The 12,772-nt window shown below is 37.2% G+C and overlaps 1 protein-coding gene across 1 annotated transcript in view; it reads right to left on the bottom strand.

Annotated features, from left to right (window-relative positions):
- Nucleotides 1–10,977: 10,977 nt before the first annotated feature.
- Nucleotides 10,978–12,772, bottom strand: part of tafa4b (TAFA chemokine like family member 4b) — a 39,686-nt gene continuing 37,891 nt past the window's right edge. The window contains exon 6 of the mRNA XM_052568578.1: nt 10,978–12,612. Within this exon, the coding sequence (XP_052424538.1) occupies nt 12,601–12,612 (12 nt within the window). The 3' untranslated portion in view covers nt 10,978–12,600. The remainder of the gene's footprint in view (nt 12,613–12,772) is intronic.

Genomic DNA, 12,772 nt, shown 5'->3' with positions numbered 1-12,772 from the left:
TTTACTCTGATTTACTGAGTAAAGGAGACTTGTCTAAAACTGACACTATCTGCAACTTCAAACAAAACATAGGCTGAACGAATGGCATGCATTTACTGCAGAAGAGATTGCTACTTCCATTTCATTAGGACTTTAAGACATTACAGCAAATAAAACAAGTTACCACCCAAGTACCAAATAAATACAAAATGTAATAATTTATTAATAATATTAATGCATTTATCTGTACAGTAAGTTATAAAAAAATAAAACGACAAAAAATCTGTAAAAGAATAAAATCTCTACAATAGCCCTGCTAAATATTTCAAAAGAAATAAACACATAAAAACTTTAAGCTTATAAGATTTGTTAAGGTTGCAATACAGGGTTTCAAATTCGAACAAGTGCAGAACAAGAGATTTATTTTTAATGCGAAACCCGTTCCTCTTGCAGAATATTGGCTCATCTCTGTTTCCTTTGTGTTCAACTGTATATCTCAGCGTTAACGTCCATGTTAAAAATTGAAATTCATGCCAACATAATCCCCTGGAGGTAGATCATCCCTTTCTAGTGCTATTTCCGCTGTAACAACATGTTACATGTACTTGCCTCTGGGTAACAGCCTAACCATGAACCACTTGGCAATACTTTTTGAAATTTCCATCAACCGGATCAGTTAAAATAGAATATAATTCATTTCAGCGTCTCTATAGTAGAGACTTCAAGAATGCAAGAATAGAATAGAATAGAATAGAATAGAATAGAATAGAATAGAATAGAATAGAATAGTTTTGCATTAGATGATATGAAATTAGAGTGTTCTGCATTTACATCTTTCAGGCTGGTTCAGATGTTTCATGTTTTGCACTTCTTCAACTTGGATTGCATGCAATCACACAATTTAGTTAAGACTAATTAATTGACTCATTATTAGTATGCAGTGACTTGTTGGACTGTGCTGACACATGATAGTATGCCGTTTGACACCATCACTACTCAGTATGTTAGCACAGTCTTACAGTATGGAATTGCTGATTATATCAACTCAGTAATAACCTATTAGCTGATGGCTGTGTTCCCAATGCTTTTGTTACATTAAAAGGCTATTAATTATTGACAATGTAATTATCATAGCATTGTTCCTAATGTAATTAAAGTGTCACTAATGGATCTTGGGACCTCATTGATCCCCGTAACTCTCCCTAACCTCTTTATCTGACACTTATTTATTTTAATAGCGGCTCTATTTTTCAAAAAACAATACCATTCATCCCTGCCGGGGGATTTCACTCGGAGAGCCTTTCTGCAGATTGCTTTCCAGTGTGGTCTGATAAACTGCACACACACACTTTATGGAATAGACTGTCTAAATAAACTCTGAATGTCAATGCCAGTCTCTATGAAAGATTTAATTTTATACAGCCACCTGTGAAAAGTATCCACACGCCTCCCTAGATTTCATTCTCCCAAATTGTGGGTAACGGCAAAACCGTAATTTCCAAAATTTCATAATTACCTCTAGCAGTAATTGGCAATCTGCATGACAATTTGTTTTATTGGAAGCGTGCTTGATTTGTCGCTGACTGAAAGGAGGTTATTGTGTGTCGATGTTAAGCACATCATAATGTAGTCATGTTGTTGTGATTGTGGAGAGACAGACGACAGAGTCATATTGGTGAGACGTGAACACTGCAGCTTGCTGGGTAACAAGTCATTTCCAGCGCAGTGTGAAATCTGGGTGTGATAGGCCAATGGAGACTGATGAGTAAACCAGTTAGGATCTACCAGCCAAAGTGTGTGGCAAACAGTGAGACACAGGCTAACATCTGCAGGCTAAGATGGCACTGAAATTTTTAATTAACCATAAAATGAAAATTGTCTCTATTTGCGTTCTTGTTGCACATCCTGGATTTATTGTGAATTGGACATTATTCCAAACAAGATGTTTTGTTTTTGTTTAGCAAAATGTAATAACATGCTCAGTCTTTCAAACATATCTCTTTTTTTAAACCTCACGCCTCAAACCACCTGTCACATAGGGACCATTTTTCCATAGTCTTGTACATTTGCTTAGACACTGAGACCAGTGCAGAAACCATAGATATTGAATTCTGTTTCTAATTATGATTAACAAGAATGTTTTTTATAATAAAACTATTAACAAAAGGTTGAAATGCATTACTTTGCAATAAATTGTTATTAATTTATTATAATCTAAGTCTTTATGCTTTCATTCTGTTCTTTGTGATTTCTAGTGCCATTTTCAAAAAATATTAAATTAAAGATTCAGTCATCGTTTAATCATATCTTAATCATTTTTGTTATTTAATTTTGTGGTGCAGAATGGTTTGCTTAGAAATGTCACAAAATATATAACAGGAAATAAAATCATTAGTAACACACCATTTTAAGGTGACGCAGTTACAAACGTGTACACATTATCTTAAAGGGGCTTATAAATATTACATTTATATTTACTATAATAATGACAGTAGATTACACCCCTAACCCTAAACTTAACCGTACAGTAAGTAAATGTAGTTATTTAATATTACTTGTTACTTCTTTGTGTACTTACATTGTAACCACATAACCTTAAAATAAGTGGGACCAAATAAAATGTAACTAAATTATTGTCTTTGCACATAAATCTGTCTATTGGATTTGTTATTGTTGAGTAGTAATTTGGGGTTATGGGCTCAAAATATCTAGATAATAGTAAAAACTATAATATAATAACTATATCAATATTTATTTAAAATATAAATATGAAGGATTCATAAATATTTTGCATATTTCACTTTCTGTTTTAGAGGCTATCAATACACACACATTGGTAAATGGTAAAAAGCACATTGAAAACATCTAGAGAGAGATAGAAAGAGGCCTGATTATCTGAAACTCTGCACGTTTCGAACAACCCTCCCCTGACCTGAGATACCTCTGTAGGTCAGCACGTCAACATGGTGTCTGTGACCCACCCCTCCTTCTGCTGACACGTTTGCCTTAGCGCTCCGGGGCCCCTGACAGAACAGGGACTGACCCTTGGTTGCTGCCCTTGCCTTATAACTCCTAGAGACAGTCAAAGGTCACGGCAGGGTGGCAGTAGATGGCACTCCACAGATGGAGGACGACTAGTGTTGTGCTCCTGTCACATCAGCATGTGGTGGTCTCCTCCTAAGGGAGTGAGGGAGATGAGATGAGAGGGAGAGCGAGCGAGTGAGCAAGGAGGAGAGACCCCTTCCCCAGGCCTTAGTCAGTGTGGTAATGAAAGGACACAGGGGCAGGATGGGAAACGTGAATCAGTGGTGTGCCGGCGAATGCCCTAAGGCACCTTGGCATTCACAGGCAACTAGCAGGTGGCAGAGAGTCAGGCGAAGTCTGTGCACAACACACACATACCCACACGCTCCATCTATCCCTGTCTGAATGTCACAAGCTGGGAACACAGCCAAGAGAAATCAGAGTTTTTGTGGGACTGGAGCATGTCCATGTAAGCAAGAGGGAAAAGGGAAATAACTTATTACAGCTCAAAAGGGGACGACTTCAGAAGCCTGCGGAAGAGTCACGTCAAATGTTTCTTTTCACATGGTTTCAATGATCTGCTCACTGAATTGATCAGATAATATGGACACAACATTATATATATAAGCTGTAAGCTGAAAATCAACAGCCATTACTAGTAGTAATCAGAGTTGAGAATGTGCTGTGTGTCTCAGTTATGACTACAAACTTTTCATCATCTGAATTCTCTTGGCACGGTGGGGGCTGTTGACTCTTGGGGAATGTTTCTGCTGGAGACTGGCATGTAAACCAACTACTGAAGAAGTCAGACATGAGTAGTAGATGTTGCATATGTCAGAAGAGAAAATATGTCAATATTTATACTGATAGACTGACACAGTGTGCAGCACAGGCCTAATGTATCAAACATCAGTGTGACAGCTTCATGTTTTCAGTCCAAATGAACTCGGCAGTTTGCTTTTTGAATATTTTCACAGTCCCTTCTGTAATATGCCATTTAATTTTATCTTTACAGGAGATCAAGCAATAAAATATAATAACAATTCACTGACTCAATGATTTGGTTTGAGCAGTTCTGAAGTAAACAGGTAAATGAAGGAGAATATAATGAATGAACAATAACTTAAAATCAGTCTAGTTCTCACACAAAGATATTGTATAGGTCTAGAAGATTTAGAAATATAGTGCATGAGTTGGATAGACTACTTTCATAGAGCTTGTCTGGTGTTATATTTTAATATTTTGGAGCTAACAACTGTAAATTTTGTGTAAAATACAAGCATAAGAATTTACGAAATATTTTGTTGTACAAAAGAAAGAAATTCATATGGTCTTGATGTTTGTGTTTGATGGCCAGTGTTTTGAGGCATTTGTTTTTGTTTTGTAGTTAACTGTTCCTTTAAGATTTTTCTTCTGATTTTTCTCCAACAAGGAAACATCAGTGGTCCACCTCCTCCCCCTCAAACCACTGTGACCTCTGAGGAGATATGACTGGATGCCATGTTTTGTTCAGTCGATCAGCTGTTCAGTTATGTAAGTGCATGAAGAGTCCAGTCACAGGTGGACTCTGACACAGTATCCACTACAGGATCTTTATCTCGATCACACCCCTGCGATCTTAAATACACTTCTTCTGCTGGAAGATATTAAACGTGACAAGCCTGCCAACACCTTCAGAGATGGAGAAAGAGAAAGATAAAAACAGAAAGATGGAGATGCAGGCATGCCTCCTCTCACACTGCTCATGTACACAAAGCACAGATTCCCTGGAATTACTCTCTAGATAAAGAAGAGCTGTGACACAAAATGTCATGAGCAATTAGTGAAAGACATTTATGAGCTAAACGCAAACATCCATGATAATTAATAAACATGCAAGAATTAATACAGAGCAACAGAAAGGGCGAAGTAAGTTTGTATTTGGATTTAAACACAGCCAGGCAAATAGTGGAAGACATCTGTAATCTGTCTGTCTCACATTCTCCTCTTTTTTTTTTTTCAGTATGAACATTCTTGGAAGAAGAAAAAAGGAAAAAGCAAAGGAAAGGAAAGGAAAGGAAAGGAGAGGAGAGGAAAGGAAAGGAAAGGAAAGGAAAGGAAAGGAAAGGAAAGGAAAGGAAAGGAAAGGAAAGGAAAGGAAAGGAAAATAGAGAAACCAATAGAGAAGATAAGGATGGAAAGGAAAGGAAAGGAAAGGAAAGGAAAGGAAAGGAAAGGAAAGGAAAGGAAAGGAAAGGAAAGGAAAAATAGAGAAACCAATAGAGAAGATAAGGATGGAAAGGAAAGGAAAGGAAAGGAAAGGAAAGGAAAGGAAAGGAAAGGAAAGGAAAGGAAAGGAAAGGGAAAAAATAGAGAAACCAATGGAGAAGATAAGGAAAGGAAAGAGGAAAGGAAAGGAAAGGAAAGGAAAGGAAAGGAAAGGAAAGGAAAGGAAAAATAGAGAAACCAATAGAGAAGATAAGGATGGAAAGGAAAGGAAAGGAAAGGAAAGGAAAGGAAAGGAAAGGAAAGGAAAGGAAAGGAAAGGAAAGGAAAGGAAAGGAAAGGAAAAATAGAGAAACCAATGGAGAAGATAAGGATGGAAAGGAAAGGAAAGGAAAGGAAAGGAAAGGAAAGGAAAGGAAAGGAAAGGAAAGGAAAGGAAAGGAAAGGAAAGGAAAGGAAAGGAAAAATAGAGAAACCAATTGAGAAGGAAAGGAAAGGAAAGGAAAGGAAAAATAGAGAAACCAATGGAGAAGATAAGGATGGAAGACAGAAAGGAAGGATAAAAAAGTAACAAAGGAAGTAAGGTATAAAAAGAAATCTGGAAAACTGGAGGAAGTAAGGAAGCAAAAGACTGAGGAAGTTAGAAAAAGGAGAGGAATTCAAAGTGGGAAGAGAAAATTAAGCAAAGACGTAAAAGAAGGAATCAATGTAAGAAAGCAGAGAAGAAAGAACACATTTAGGTAGTACATTTGAAAATACTCAAGATACTTGTAAGTAATTCAAAGACAATGATAATTGTTTCACTTTGCGCAGAAATATGTTAATTTAATGCTCCAAATGCCATAATTCCCAAGCTTTTTCCCTCTCCCACCCATGAAATCAGACACAATTTGTCAAGTAAACAAGCTATTAATCTTTTAAACGGTTACAAATCCTGTATTCTGGGCATGAATGATGAATTATGTATGATAGATATAAGGGGAAAAAATTTCACTAACAACAAACATTTCAACACTTGTTCTGTGCCAGAGAAAACAACATTTTCCCAGGCAGTTGTTTAGCACTGTATACCCAAACGTTGCCATGGGTCGTTTGCTAACTGCGGTTTCCAAATCTTATCCTGCACGCTGCCTCCTTGACAGTAATTAAGAACGGCAGTAAATCATATTTCCACAATTTTTGGGGGCAAAGTTCTTTAAATAGCTCTTTAAAAAGACATACTCCCAGGCTGTTTTGGGCAACATGTTTTTCATCTTCAATCATATCGCATTACATCATTTTCCGGAGGTTTTGTAAAGATGTGTTATGGAGTCTCGATGCATATTGAGTCTGTTTGTGTTGTTTGGTAGTCTGTGTTTATGCTGTATGTGACCATGAGAAATCTGTCCTTCTTTGTCATGATACCAGCGGAAGGAAGGGAGACTGAAAGAGCGGCTTGGTTACAAGCCTCAGAGGTGATATCGCTTGCATGGACGTATGTATACCAAGACACAAAATTGATTGTGTAATATCACATATGCGTGAGTTTTATCACTGACAGGCACATTTTGATCCATTTACGCACCGTATGTGCGACAATATCCTGTATCGTCATACATATATAGATGAGACATAAGCAAAACATCACACACAGCTAGATTTAGTGTATAAATGGTCAAATCACGTGCCTAGCACTGTTGTTTCTCTCTCCGGGTTCCTCCATTACCGTGGCTCTTCTTCAAAGCACACAGATGTAACGAATGTCGCAATATCTGCTGCTTCAATCCCATTTGACACACTAGCTGTGCCATGACAATGTGCCTCCAGCACCAGAACCCTGGCCACGAGTAAAAATGGGTGCCCACAGGCGTCTATGTTATCAGGCTTGGTCACATTGGTACCTCCCTTGGCACATATTAGTGAAAAGCAGGGTGGAATCTGAGGATAATGAATAAGGGATATTCTTGAACCTCATATCCAGAGCAAACGTTGGGGTCACCATTGACTGTAGAGTGGTTAATTGGTTTTGGGAGATAACAGATTTAGATTATTGTAGGACGAAAGAGACAAACAAAGCTAATGGTTTTCAGGGTCACAGGCTGTGCCTCACCAACCCTTTCAATGTTCACTTTCTCAGGTTATCTTACAAAACACTAGCATTATATTCAGCCTTTGGACATGCAGGCAGTCCATTTATGTATTATTTATTATATTGTACATATAATCACAGCTAAAGGGCATTGTTATTGATGTCTGCAACCCCTTCAGCTGTGATTATTATTATAATATATATGATGTATATTCACAATACAGTGACTTATTGCTTATGAAATAAAAACTACAATAAAAAAATTATGAACCAATTTCTTTATTAAAACATTTTTTGGGAATTCTTAAAAAATGTATATATATATTATTAAATTTTAAAAAGAGAGAGAATTTCTAGAAAATATAGTTCCTGACATGTAGCACAATGTTTTTAATTAATTCTGTGCAGTCATGTGAACAATATCTTGGTTAACATGTGATAATATATGTCATAACTGTAACTAACTACAGTATATTCTATATTTCATTACATTTGTATTGACCAATTTACATCTAAGACTGGAACTATCCATAAAAATGCACGATAATGTAGCATTCACACAGAACACAGGCATCATTTAGAAACCTGCCTAAATTTGATCTCATGATCATCTCTTAAATATGCGTACATGTGATTCATAGAATGAATGTACACACTGAAAACAGATTTCATTTCATGTGGAATCTATGAATCGCAAATGATCTTGAACTTGTGCGCAACTGAAAGGTTTCAGCTCTCTGCCTTGTAAATAATTCTTAATTAATGTAATTAATGTAAACGATCGCAGTCAAATTCTTTAATTTAGAATAACAAGCTGCAAGAACAGCTTACATTTTCAAAAACCTGCAGTACTCCAACAAGAAAAAGTGCATAGGTCTGCTTTGACCCTGACTTGACACTAAGCACTTTTCTACATCAAAAGCAGATTTTACAAATATGAGTGATGGCGTGGATTTAAGCGTATGCACGTTCTAAGATCAAATCTGAGTGTATGCACACTTTATAAATGAGGCCCCACATTTTTACTTTCTTCTACAATGCTTTTTCATTGCTTTTCTGTTATTTTTGTTACTTTTTTCTCTGTTTCTCGCTTGATACAGAGTTTAGAGTTAAAATAATGAAACTTAAAAAAGCACTTCTCAAAACACATCTCATCCCACAATTCATGGTCTTGATGCAAAGACCATGAATCATGGGATGAGATGTGTTTCAAGACGTGTTTTTTAGAAAAACGTTAACAACACTGTAAAAATGAAAGAAAAAAAAACTGTGAAAATAATACAGTACAAACCTGTTAAATGGTTAACAGTAAACCGTAAACTGACATTCCCAGAATTCTCTGCGTTGCATTTCAAATTTTGTAAGAATTTTCATTTTTTTTCTTTTGATATTTCAATATATAAATATAACGACCTTGAATAAATTTTTTGCACTCCACTATGTTGTTTTACATTGTTTTTCTATGTAAATATGAGCTAAATTGATGTTTTAGTATTGCACCTGTGTCTTGCTTCTTTTGCAGTCTCTCATGCATGACATACCATTCTAAAACAGTGCTCATGTTGAAGTTCAACTTTTTAAAAAGCATCTTCCAATTCCAATGCCCTGTTCCTCACAATTACGGAAATCACCCTGTGGGTAAATCACCCCTAACATGACAAATTTCATATTAACACCTACATTTAAATTAAGTTAGAAATAGACTGAGATTGTGCAGTTTGCTTTTCTTGTCATGATTAGCCTTAGTTAACCTGGCATAACTTTTATCTAGATCATCTTTAAATATTTAAAAGTTTTATTACATATGTCAAAAAAAACCGATGTCTTCAGACTGAACTGCAATGTCAGTTATCTTTGAAAAACCCTTCCCATGTGTCCTCAGAATCCAAGTTTTACGTCTCCCTGCAAATGTCCGGAACAGCAATAACTCTTTGTAGCTAGTCGTCAAATGCAGTAATTAATTTCAGCTGTCAAAGCAAGCAGCACATCACTCTAATTCAAAGACCAGACGAGATGGCATTTGCTCTTCATACTTACTTTTCATTATTTCATAGTCTCGTATCCATAAATTATTCAACCTAAGCATTTTACATCATAGATTATTTATGCTTTGTAGCACTTTGACAAATTGTATTGTGACAGCGATGCCAGTTGAGAATTCTTGAGAACTGGATATGAAGGGAATGTCATTCAAATTCATTCCGAGTTCGGGGGACGATTCAGCATGTGTGCTCAGTTCTGTAACAAACATTCCCCAGTCCTGGTGTTTACAACGGCTCCCTCATAGCACATAATAATCAGTTGTTTATATCAAGGTTTCAATTCACTTTCTACACAAACACAGCCGTAAGAAATGTTCACTCCGAGCGAATGTGAAATAAACTCAACAATGGATGACAGTCGGGGTAGAAATAGCACTGCTTACGTTTATCTTTGCTTTAAGAGCAGAATGCTGGGTACTGTACATACCACCCCACAGAGCAGTGTTTAAGTGGGCTCCTGGGACGTGGAGAGATTTGAGCACAAACAGTATAAACTCACTTATGAAATCTGTCTGCAATCAGCATTCTCTTTTTTGCTTTATTTTGACGAGAGGTTCAATTCACACGGCAGAGTAAAACATCGATCCCCCAATTGAAATTGTCTCCTCCCATGCTGTTTAAAGCATATAGATGTATAGAAAACAATGGGTGTATACATCATTTGAGTATCATAGACTTGCATGTACTTTTCTTCTGTCAATACCACCCGAACACATCTACAAATGCGGTGCAGCTATGCTTTGAAATATCACTGACCTACTGGCGATTCTCGTCTTATTTTTGCTCTCTCAACGACTGGCCGGATCTGCAACTACAGGCTGCGGCCACTAGGGAGTGGTGCAGAAACTGTCTTCAAATAGTGATTCTTGAACCAAATGTGTTGTTGGGTCAGACTATGTATCAGGTTCATCCTCAGAGCACTGCAGCCTCCCGGGACGACAGGCGAAGAGGCTTCATTCTGTGTCCGCATCAGGATTTAACGGCTTTCTGCTTCCCAGGTGAAAGCCCCAACACAACAAAGCCTTTTAAGACAGATCTGTAGATAAACGTATGCAGGCAGACACAAACATACACATAAAAAAAAAAAACGGAGAAAATGTTCAGCCGTCATTCGCACACTTCCAGTTGACCACTTGAAACGAGAACAGGATGAGCTTTTCTCAATAGCAGCAGACCTAAAAATACACCCGGACCATCCCAGGAGAGGGCTGGCGGTATCCTGGGTTTCAGTAATGAGAATTCGAGATGGCACTCGACCCTATCTCCCAAGGCTCAACACTGGAATCACAGTGGTTCTGATACATCACAGTTCACAAAGCAGACGGTTGGAGTCTGAAGGGGCTTTGAAGCCTGGAAGACGTCTGGGCAGGCCTAGGGCGAGCATAGCGTACACGGCTGTCTTGTAGGGAGAAAACCTCATTCGACACTTCACAAGCCACCAGAGCCCTGAGAAAGACATACAGAGATAAAGACACAATGGACAGTGTCTTTCTGCAAGTATGATCCAACCCTGAAAAAAAGGTAATGCTCAGCAAGAGTGAACAAAAGAGCCGGTTAGAGTTCAGAATTCAAGTTTAGAGTCTGTGGAGGAAAACATTGAGATTAGAAAACCAGTGATGAATGGTGGAGCAGATTCTATTTCAAACTTTATTTCATTGGAGTATTGGGCATGGGTTATGCCTCTTCACATTGGAGCTTATCCTTAAACATGTTCATTATCTCAGTCGGCACATTGCTAACCTGTTTTCAGAACTTCACAGAGTACTTTTGAGAGCTTCACAGTTAAACCAGAAAGCAGAATGGTAAAAACAAGATACTGTATTTCCTTGTTTAAAAGTGCATCAAGTAACTTTCTGGATATGTTACACTTACAGATCACTTGAATTTTATACTGATACCTAGTGGCACGGATGTCCTGCGAAAGTTTTTTTAGTTTTTTATGCAGATGCATTTTATGGAGCCCCGCACATGGCATGCAGGAAAAAAAAAATAGTAGGCTAAATCAAATAAGTAAATTGTGCGCACAATTTAGAAAATCAAGGGAATGAAAGAGTAATTGTGTGCACGTTTCAGTACATAGTGGGAACAAATTAGTAAATCGTGTGCACAATTTATTTATTTTTTCTTGCATGTCATGCAATGTATGTAGCATTTGGCACCCTCTTATTATTTTATCCTGAAATCAACAGTGTCTGGTTATAAGGGTTGCCAATGAATTGAATTTTGGCAAGTCATGTGATCAAAGCATCATGGCAGGATGTGCGATCTGTTGAATAAAACAGCTTTTATTTTACAGTAATCTTTTATTTAGGTTTTAAATATAGTAAAACAATTTACTTAGTGCACTTTTAAGTGGTTTGTGTATCTTTTTACAGAGTCACATAGATGTCTTTAGCCAGCTGTCAGTTTTAAAAGTTTTTTTGAAGGGGATTGCATCTTTAAAGCTCACATTACATAACATTATACAGCAAGGAGGAGCTGTATTTTACTGCATTGTTTTACTGATGACTACATCACTTGCATTCCTACTTTGCACATTTGTGAAAGGAAGCTTAATAAATGGTTCTTTCTTGAATTCCATCTTATACAGCCACAGAATAGAAAACGGTATCGGAAATGGAAAACGTCTCCATATGATCTTATCTAGTGCAGAAAAGTCGCCCATTAATTTTTTTATTTGTTGTTATGATCCTATTCAGCAACCCTAATTAGAAGTGTAAATTGACTTAAAGGAAACATTTGACCCAAAAGAGCAAATTGATAACTTGTGAATCGCACATTCAGAGCAATCCCCACCCTACACATGAATATCAAGTTTGCTGTGTGCTGGAAAGCGGATAAACAGTGTTCAACTACTGTCTCATTATCATCAACCTGACTAACGTACACTTACAAACAGACACACATGCTCCAAGACAGGCCTGAACTGTCCACGGTTTGTCCTACAAGTCCCTACTATCCTTCTCACACATGCACACACATACACACAAGAGAGCCGGTGGAGATCCAAAAAGTCACTTTCAGCTGACAAAAGCAGTCTCTCACAGGAGCACCTGTGTGTCCAGCATCTTCAGTCGAACCTCAGGTTTATACAGAGATCCTTGTCCATCCTCATATTTTCTGTCGAAGCAAGGTAGCCATCGATAGTCTGCAGTGAGTTTGTCCATCTTTCACATGTGTGGAATCTACTGGAATGTCAGTGTCTTAAACAAGAGGGTCTTCTTTTCCATTAGGGGTTGGTAAGGAGTCTTGAGCCTCTTGGTACAGCGGCCATGGTTCTTGCTATCGAGTGACCTATGAAGAAAAAGGAAGGTAGGATTAACATATTAGAATGTGCATCAAGATGTTTAATATATATATATATATATATATATATATATATATATATATATATATATATATATATATATAATTCATTTTTTTTTTTAAGTTTTAATGTTATTCTCCTTATATG

This window comes from Carassius gibelio, chromosome B11 (assembly GCF_023724105.1).
Source record: "Carassius gibelio isolate Cgi1373 ecotype wild population from Czech Republic chromosome B11, carGib1.2-hapl.c, whole genome shotgun sequence".
In the NCBI taxonomy this organism is placed as follows: Eukaryota; Metazoa; Chordata; class Actinopteri; order Cypriniformes; family Cyprinidae; genus Carassius; species Carassius gibelio.
Note: the sequence above shows the minus strand (reverse complement) of the source record. Positions and strands in the feature narration are given on the sequence as shown.